Below are 10061 nucleotides of genomic sequence, written 5' to 3'. Positions count from 1 at the left end.
CCACGGGATTACAGGCTGTTATAACGAGGCCGTTAATCTGCATATCCACGGGATTACAGACCGTTATAACGAGGTCGTTAATCTGCATATCCACGGGATTACAGGCCGTTATAACGAGGCCGTTAATCTGCATATCCACGGGATTACAGGCTGTTATAACGAGGTCGTTAATCTGCATATCCACGGGATTACAGGCCGTTATAACGAGGTCGTTAATCTGCATATCCACGGGATTACAGGCCGTTATAACGAGGTCGTTAATCTGCATATCCACGGGATTACAGGCTGTTATAACGAGGTTGTTAATCTGCATATCCACGGGATTACAGGCCGTTATAACGAGGTCGTTAATCTGCATATCCACGGGATTACAGGCTGTTATAACGAGGTTGTTAATCTGCATATCCACGGGATTACAGGCTGTTATAACGAGCTCGTTAATCTGCATATCCACGGGATTACAGGCTGTTATAACGAGGTCGTTAATCTGCATATCCACGGGATTACAGGCCGTTATAACGAGGTCGTTAATCTGCATATCCACGGGATTACAGGCTGTTACAACGAGGCCGTTAATCTGCATATCCACGGGATTACAGGCTGTTATAACGAGGTCGTTAATCTGCATATCCACGGGATTACAGGCCGTTATAACGAGGTCGTTAATCTGCATATCCACGGGATTACAGGCTGTTACAACGAGGCCGTTAATCTGCATATCCACGGGATTACAGGCCGTTATAACGAGGTCGTTAATCTGCATATCCACGGGATTACAGGCCGTTATAACGAGGTCGTTAATCTGCATATCCACGGGATTACAGGCCGTTATAATGAGGTCGTTAATCTGCATATCACGGGATTACAGGCGTTATAACGAGCTCGTTAATCTGCACATCCACGGATTACAGGCTGTTATAACGGTCGTTAATCTGCTATCTACGGGATTACAGGCTGTTATAACGAGGTCGTTAATCTGCATATCCACGGGATTACAGGCTGTTATAACGAGGTCGTTAATCTGCATATCCACGGGATTACAGGCTGTTATAACGAGGTCGTTAATCTGCATATCCACGGGATTACAGGCTGTTATAACGAGGTCGTTAATCTGCATATCCACGGGATTACAGGCCGTTATAACGAGCTCGTTAATCTGCACATCCACGGGATTACAGGCTGTTATAACGAGCTCGTTAATCTGCATATCCACGGGATTACAGGCTGTTATAACGAGGTCGTTAATCTGCATATCCACGGGATTACAGGCCGTTAAACAGGCAGCACACCCCCAGAGAGCAGAACGAGCGCCGTCTGCAGATCGCTACAGGCGACTGGCGAACGCCATTTTACTCTGAAGAGAAAAGCGGACACATCAATTTTACATGCAAGCGTATCTGCGAGGAAGACGATTAAATTATTTATGGTAAAAGTCGAGCTTTCACGGTGGGGGTATATTTGGCAAGCTCCCCCCCGCCCCCATTTTGAGCAGGCATGGTGGGGGCTGTTGTGAGGGTGGGGTTTGAGCAGGCATGGTTTGAGCAGGGTTTGTTTTTAACCCTTTGTGGGCCTGTGGGGCTAATCTCAGTCTGCCAGACCAGCTCAGTATTTAATGCGCTGAGCAGACACAGCCTCTGCCAGCACTTTACAGCCCCTGTGCTCATTACACTGCACAGACTCACCCGGGGGGGCAGGTGGGGGGGGGGGGGTGGGTGGGGGCTCATTACACTGCACAGCCTCAGCCAGACAGAGAGAGAGAGAGAAGAGAGAGAGGGGAAAAAGGGAGGCAAAGAAGGAGGGAGAGAGAGAGAGACACACAGGGAGAGAGAGACAGAAAGAAGGGGAGGGGGGATAGAGAGAGATAAATACATTTTAAAATTTTCAATTTCAATTTGAGGGAGAGATGGGGGAGAGAAAGGGACAGAGAGGGAGAAAGAGAGTGGGAGGGAGAGAGACACTGTTTGTATAGATTTATGTTTATGTGTTACTTTGTACATGTTCGTTCTTTGGCAATATAAGAAGCATCTTGTCACGCCAATAAAGCATTTTGAATTTGAATTAGAAAATTTGAGACACAGAGAGAGGGGCAGAGAGGGAGACAGGGAGAGAGACTGGGAAAGAGAGACAGAGATCGAGAGAGAGAGGGAGGGAGAGAAATGGGGAGAAAGTCATTATTAAGAGGTTAAGAGAGGACTAAAATGTCGGAAAACTGAGGCGGAGGAGGAAGAGGAAGAGATGAAGAGTTCTGCCACTTGTAACGTTCATAGATCTGCTTCTCTGAGCCCAAGTGCCTCCATCACATCATTACTGCACATCACAGCTACTGAGCAACCCCCCTCCAGCACCCCCCCTCCCCCAAACCACACCAGCGCTGACTCATCCACGAGCCCCCCCCCCCGTCAGCGTTTGGGGCTTCCCGTAAGCGCTCTGTTTAATGAGCAGAGCCCGTGGAGCTCTGTGATTACACTGAGAGACCCCCCGGGATGAAGGAACAGGTCATCTCCCTCTCATCATCGCCGCACAGCGGGACAGCGGACGTTAATGTGATTATACGTCTGAGCTGGCAGGACCGCACTGCCTGCTGGGACACTCGAACCCTGCTCCTGGAGGACCACACCTCATCATCATTATTAAATTAACTTGTTCGGCATCTCCACGGGACCTGAACATACCTGTGGTTTCAGGAGAGCCAGACAAATGACACTACGCTCACTTAGCATACGCTTTTATACGCTTTTATACGCTTTTATACGCTTTTATTTGCTTTTATACGCTTTTATGCGCTTTAATCCAGAGAGACGCACAGTGTAGGAGAAGCATGACTGCGCCCATCTGCTGTCTACAAAGAGACACCGGAAATTAAAAGAGCATTTCACAAAGGATCCTCATTCTCACCGCCTCTGTGTGTCCTTGTCTGAGGTGGTCTGTGTGTTCAGCAGGGTGCGAGGCTCACGTACGCCAACGAGCAGGCCGTGGTTGAAGTGTTAATGACTGACGTACGCTAACGCTGCTGTAGCATTAATGAATGAGTTCATATGCGTTTCCTGCTCTTAATGAGCTCAGCTCCGGCTGATCAGACCGTCAAAGACACGTCTGCTACGGACACACCAGGGAGAAGCACAAAGACACGTCTAATCTGACACACCAGGGAGAAGCACAAAGACACGTCTGATCCTGACACACCAGGGAGAAGCACAAAGACACGTCTAATCTGACACACCAGGGAGAAGCACAAAGACACGTCTGATCCTGACACACCAGGAGAGCACAAGACAGTCTGATCCAGACACCAGGAGAAGCACAGAGACACGTCTGATCCTGACAGATCAGGGAGAAGCACAGAGACACGTCTGATCCTGACACACCAGGGAGAAGCACAAAGACACGTCTAATCTGACACACCAGGGAGAAGCACAAAGACACGTCTGATCCTGACACACCAGGGAGAAGCACAAAGACATGTCTGATCCAGACACACCAGGGAGAAGCACAGAGACACGTCTGATCCTGACAGATCAGGGAGAAGCACAGAGACACGTCTGATCCTGACACACCAGGGAGAAGCACAAAGACACGTCTGATCCTGACACACCAGGGAGAAGCACAGAGACACGTCTGATCCTGACACACCAGGGAGAAGCACAGAGACACGTCTGATCCTGACAGATCAGGGAGAAGCACAGAGACACGTCTGATCCTGACAGATCAGGGAGAAGCACAGAGACACGTCTGATCCTGACAGATCAGGGAGAAGCACAGAGACACGTCTGATCCAGACAGATCAGGGAGAAGCACAGAGACACGTCTGATCCTGACAGATCAGGGAGAAGCACAGAGACACGTCTGATCAAGACAGATCAGGGAGAAGCACAGAGACACGTCTGATCCTGACAGATCAGGGAGAAGCACAGAGACACAGAGCTGATCTGTGCATCACAGTCCTCTCACAGACCCCGCACAACCTCGAGACTCTCTTCACCTGAGGAGGTGTGTGATGAGGAATCACACAAGGCGGTGATAAGCAATCACATGAGGAGGTGATGAGGATTCACACAAGGTGGTGAAGAGGCATCACCAGGGCTCTACGGTGCTCCTATTTCAGGAGCATATGTGTCTGAAAATTGATGCAATTTCACTGGAAAAAGAATTTTAGGAGCATAAATACTAATTGGGATGCATTAGTGTGCTTCAAACTTTTCAACTTAGGAGCACATGTGCTCCTTGGAAACAATTCTAGCATACAGCCGTGATCAAAAAAGGAGGTGATGGGGACAAGGGGAGGAGGTGATGGGGATAGGGGAGGAGGCGATGAGGACAGGGAGAGGAGGTGATGGGGATAGGGGGAGGAGGTGATGGGGATAAGGGGAGGAGGTGATGGGGAGACGGGGAGAAGGTGATGGGAGAGAGGAGGAGGTGGTGGGGATAGAGTAGAAGAAGATGGGGACAGGGAGAGGAGGTGATGGGGACAGGGAGAGGAGGTGATGGGGGATAGGGGGAGGAGGTGATGAGTACAGGGGAGGAGGTGATGGGATAGGGGGAGGAGTGATGAGTACAGGGGAGGAGGTGATGGGGACAGGAGAGGAGGTGATGGGGATAGGGGGAGGAGGTGATGAGTACAGGGGATGGAGGTGATGGGGACAGGGAGAGGAGGTGATGAGTACAGGGGGATGGAGGTGATGGACAGGTGGGAGGAGTCAAGGGCTGGACAGGAGCATAGTGTGATGAGAACAGGAAAGAATTTAGGAGATAGATACATGGGAGCATTGTGTGCTTCATTCACTTAGGGGCGGAAGATTCTAGCATACAGGGGACAAAAGGAGGTGATGGGGACAGGGGAGGAGGTGATGGGATAGGGAGGAGGCGATGAGGACAGGGAGAGGAGGTGATGGGGATAGGGGGAAGAGGGGATGGGGGAGTGACGGGGATGGGAGAGTGATGGGGAGACGGGGAGAAGGTGATGGGAGAGAGGAGGAGGTGGTGGGGATGAGAGTAAGAGGATGGGGACAGGGAGAGGAGTGATGGGGATGGGGGAGAGGTGATGAGTACAGGGGGAGGAGGTGATGGGACAGGGAGATGAGGTGATGGTACAGGGAGAGGAGGTGATGGGGACAGGGAGAGAGGTGATGGTACAGGGAGAGAGGTGATGAGTACAGGGGGAGGAGGTGATGGGGACAGGGAGAGGAGGAGATGGGGATAGGGGGAGGAGGTGATGGGGATGGGGGAGGAGGTGATGGGTACAGGGGAGGAGGGATGGGACAGGGGGAGGAGGGATGGGGAGAGAGGATGTGATGGGGATAGGGGGAGGAGGTGATGAGTACAGGGGGAGGAGGTGATGGGGACATGGTGTGAAACAGGTCTGTACTGTTTCTCTCAGCTGTCAGTGATCAGAACTGACAGGGCTTCAGCAGGAAGAGGAAGCATTGCAACCACTTCCTGCCTAACTGCAGGAAGAATCCGCAGGAGCCGATATCAGTTTAAAAGTCCTCTGCAGGACTGACTGTGCTGTTTTCTGTCCTCTGACAGAGTTAATATCATGGCTGTGAGCCCTGCTGCTGGGAGCCAGAGCAGGGAGGAGGTGATGGGGACACCAGAGCAGGGAGGAGGGATACAAGGCCCAGCAGAGCCCTGGAGCAGTCTGGGGCCCGGGGCCTACTTCCTTGGGGCTCCCCCTGGGGCCTACTTCCTGGTTATACAGTGAAGATTACATGACATTAGGGGCATTTAGCAGACACTCTTATCCAGAGTTAAGCAGAATTTTTTGGAGCAAATACAGATGGCATCCATTCATACAGGATAAATACTGAAGCAATAAAGTTTAAGAACTAAGAACCAGCGCAGGATCAACGCAACAAAAAACGGTCATTTCCCCACTCATATAACATCTATATATTATACGCTCTCACACACAGATACACAATTGTACAAGCATATCCACTGAAGGTCCCGGGTAAATACACACACACACACACACACAGACACACACACACATACAGACATCTCATAGCTGCCGTGAAGTCATCTGACGCTGAAAGCAGAGCGTGTGCACGGACAGGACCTGCAGGAGGCTTCTAACAGCGCCCTGCTGCAGGCCGTGCTTTAGCCCCGGAGGCTGATTCACTATCACATTAACCCCAATACAGGCTCAGCTTCCAGGCTTAAGACTCTCCTTCCTGCCAAAGTGAACCTCAAAAAAATTCAGTACGAAGAGCTTTAACAGCAAAAGCCTCAACATACCCTTCAGTTTAAAATTCTAAAATTCTAGGAATCAAACACATTTTCATATTGCCACCTCAAATCCTGGGGTGTGTAACATACGAATGTTTTTTTAGTAAGATAACCAAAGTTATAATAAATGGTGAATACATTCACTTCCATCCTGAGCATTCAATATGTTGTGACTTTATTTGAGCCAAAATGGTGGGTGTGGCATCATATTCTGCTTAGAATTAATGAAAAGAAAGTAAATTAATCCAACAGACTTTGACCATCTCCCGCCCCAAACTCACAATTCCCACCCTTCCCCAAACTCGTGGTTCCCATCCTGCCCTGCCCTTCTCCCTCCCCAAACTCACAGTTACCATCCTGCCTGTCCCCCTGCCCAAACTCACAGTTCCTATCCTGCCCCTCTGCCCACCCCAAACTCACATTTCCCATTCTGCCCTGCCCTGCCCGTCCCCCTCCCCAAACTCACAATTCCCATCCTGTCCTGCCCTGCCCCTCCCCAAACTCACAGGCCCCCCAGAATAACTCTGCCCTGCTGGGGGATTTTTGGCTCAAGAAAGACCAATAAGGCTAATAAATAACACACAGCGCACACACTTAAACAATAACCTCCCCTGCAGGACTTCTTGGCTAAAGCAGTGGAACTGCAACATCCTCTCCTCAGTAATTCCCAGTGGACAGCAACATCAGCTGCTCAGAGGGTGATTCTGCACTGCATCCAAAGCGCATTTTACAGCGCAGATCCACATGATTACTTTCACAACGACAGACCCACAAACAGACATTAATAATGCATATTGACTGAGGTACGTGTCAAACATGGTTCCGTCTCAATATTTCTAAATACCACACGTCGCCCTCTGTGATCTTTGCGCCTCTTTGTCATGTAACGCCCTAGACGCAGTATTCATAAATCATTAACACAATATTCTTTTATCCAATGATCCCAGCAGAGTGACGAAGCATTATGCCCTCACAGATGTGCGATTAAAATCGATGACCGGCCTTACCGGACAAACTGAAAAATACCCGGCTTGCGGGAAACACTGCCAGGGGTTTTTTTATTTATTTAATTTTTTGAAATCATCGCTGCAAACGTTCACTCCAACGGTAATGGAAAATGTTCAACTGAGCAAGGGTCCAAAAGTGCTTCATAGGCATTAACTGAAATATATTTTAAGGAAATAAACGCACAAAATGAATTATCATTCAATTAATTTCTCAAATGTACTAAAACCTCAACTGTGCTTAGCTATTGTGATGAAGTCATGCCCCTTCACAGCGAACTGTAAACATAAATAAGAAATTAAGCCTATACCAGCTATACCAAGAAGAGTTCTTATAAAAAAATAAAAGAAACAAAGCAACCTACCCCGACGATGACGGTGTCGTCTTCTTGAAATTTGGGAAGGAATTTGTCCCCGCGCTGAATTTCGGCTTTATTCAGGGGGCGGAAGCGACAGAGCACCCTGATATTACATTCTGTGGTAGGATCAGTCATCATGAAAATACTTTGGAATACACTTCAGAAATAGACTGTCTTCGGCCTAATATTTTGACGGTATTTCGCTAAAAAACGATAAAACGTGTTTATCGTCTTACTGGCTTTAAAAGAAAGAAATTCGGCAACTGCTTAAATTACGCGAACCTATGTGCCCTGGCCTTTTCCAGTGAATGTTTAAATGTTGTTTTGTTGTGTGCGGATAACTCCGCGCGAGGATCTGGCACGGCGGAAGGAGGAGATGCAGAGAGGAGAAAAGTGAGACGCTTTCCGCGGCGGTCTGAGTTCGCCCAGGCTTGTCAGACACGGGGCGTGGTCTGCCTCGCTGCTAGGCGACTTTAAAGGGGCACTCTCATCAGCACCACGCGCAGGGAGACGGCCCGGCGGCATTTGCAAAACCACGCCTGCAATGGCTAGAGGGCGATGAAAAGAAAATCATATTTTGGCTATTTTTTGTGACACATAGCGACAAAGACATGTAATTCAATTGCTACTTGGCAAAAACAAGGCTATATTTAACAGGTGCCTCATATTTTTGCGTATCGGGACAAAATGGCCTTTCTCTACAGGACACGTAGCCTATATTAAAGGTAATTTAAGGTTAAAAAGCATGTTTTACAACGTGTTTTACAACAGGACATAGTAGAAAACATGATGGTGTATCTCTAGTCCACTAAGTCATTTTCCTGGAATCTGACATGCAACACCGACGGGAAAATGTCGAAGATTATTGATTTTGTCTGCATGAGAGTGCCTGTGTTGCTCTCGTAGCAAGCTACATTACCTGCAGACCAAATTACGATGACACACAATTCTCTCACACAATCCATCATTAAGCAATTGTTTTGGCCTGAAAGCTAACAGGAGACACGCGAACAACAAAGACAAATGGATATCGTTGTTTTTTTGTTTTTGTTTTTGATAGAAATAAATGATTCGTCCGTGGGGTAAGCGGAGTGCACCTATGTCACGTGGCACACCGTCGACTAAAAGACGTCAACACAATTCGGCGGTTTCCCAAACTCGCTTTCTCAAGACTGTACGCAAAACAATTGCGGCATAAGGCTATTAACATGTTAAAGAATTTAAAAACATCATCTTGGCCCGCTATAACAAAGTCTCATACAATTTCTGAGCACGTTACAGAGCAGAAGCCTTTTTTTAAAGCTGGATTTCAGAAAGAAAAACTGCCAAGAACACAATGAATGCTTACAATGAATTGCTTTAATGTTGGTTGAACAGAATGGAACATGTTTAACTTGCGCGTTTGTAGCCTATGCCTGCAGGCCCCAACATAATTGAATTGGACGGTGTACAGATTTCTGATTTCAAACCAGGGGTGCTTCTGCGTAACTAACGTGGTTTCTCTCGGTATGTTCATAAAATATTAGAGCTGAATTTTAATGTAAGCTTTTCCGACTTCCCAGCCAAAAGGGTGTCACGTGGTTCAAAGGGCTCAGGATGCGGGAAGAGGCGTATTTTCACGGCTGTTCATAAAAACGGCTAGCTGTGTCAAAACATGATTACACACACAGTTATTAGGACTGTTAACGTAATTCTTACATTATGGGGTTGAAGAGGAGGGAGGCTTTCAGGCAGCATTAAATGGAAAGGATGAGTATTATTTAAAAAAAAACCAACCTAACCACAATTGATCATTCTCCTAAAACTATGAACAAAAGTACAGAAATCACAAAATGACAGAACTGTACATATATAGAAACTTTTTAACAGTGACACTTGCATATTCTGCTTAATTCAATTTTATTGTATGCAGTGATGGCTGCCAGAAGAGAGGCCAACTTTCAGTCATCAACAACCACCCCCCCCCCCCTCACAGGATGAGCCCACACCTTCATTAGACACATCTTCATTAATCACTTTACTGAATTAATTAAAATGGATGAATGGTGTTAATGGCTCTCATGTCCTCGCAACAAGCCAGCCAGACCAGCGGGTGGCACTGTAGGTGCAGAGATGGGACGCAGCACGGGTGTGAAGAAAAGGTCTGGCTAACAGCAGGATGCAGAGAACGCACACTTTAGATATGCAGCCTGGTGTACAGGCATTCGAGGCAGCATCTGTCACCCTGATGTAAACACAAGCACACACACACACACACACACACACACACACACTACACACAACAGTTTTATTAAGGACAGAAACACACACTTGGTATCTATAGATACACTGAATCCTCAAACACAGACGAACAAACACGGTCTCCCAACGGAGACCAAAGTCGGACAGAAATGAGGGTTGCCCTGTAGCCATGACATCACAGTGAATGAACAGCTGTGTGCAGATGTGAACATACACACAGTGCCCAGCAGGG

At 47.9% G+C, this 10061-nt stretch overlaps 1 protein-coding gene across 1 annotated transcript in view; it reads right to left on the bottom strand.

Moving 5' to 3' along the window:
* The window catches only part of LOC135235037 (kinesin heavy chain-like), a 34898-nt gene extending 26771 nt beyond the window's left edge, over positions 1–8127 (bottom strand). The window contains exon 1 of the mRNA XM_064300235.1: positions 7595–8127. Coding sequence (XP_064156305.1) covers positions 7595–7726 — 132 coding nt within the window. The 5' untranslated portion in view covers positions 7727–8127. The remainder of the gene's footprint in view (positions 1–7594) is intronic.
* Between the last annotated feature and the right edge of the window lie 1934 nt (positions 8128–10061).

The sequence above is a fragment of the Anguilla rostrata genome, chromosome 11, assembly GCF_018555375.3.
Source record: "Anguilla rostrata isolate EN2019 chromosome 11, ASM1855537v3, whole genome shotgun sequence".
Classification (NCBI taxonomy): Eukaryota; Metazoa; Chordata; class Actinopteri; order Anguilliformes; family Anguillidae; genus Anguilla; species Anguilla rostrata.
This window is presented reverse-complemented; position numbering and strand designations above follow the sequence as displayed.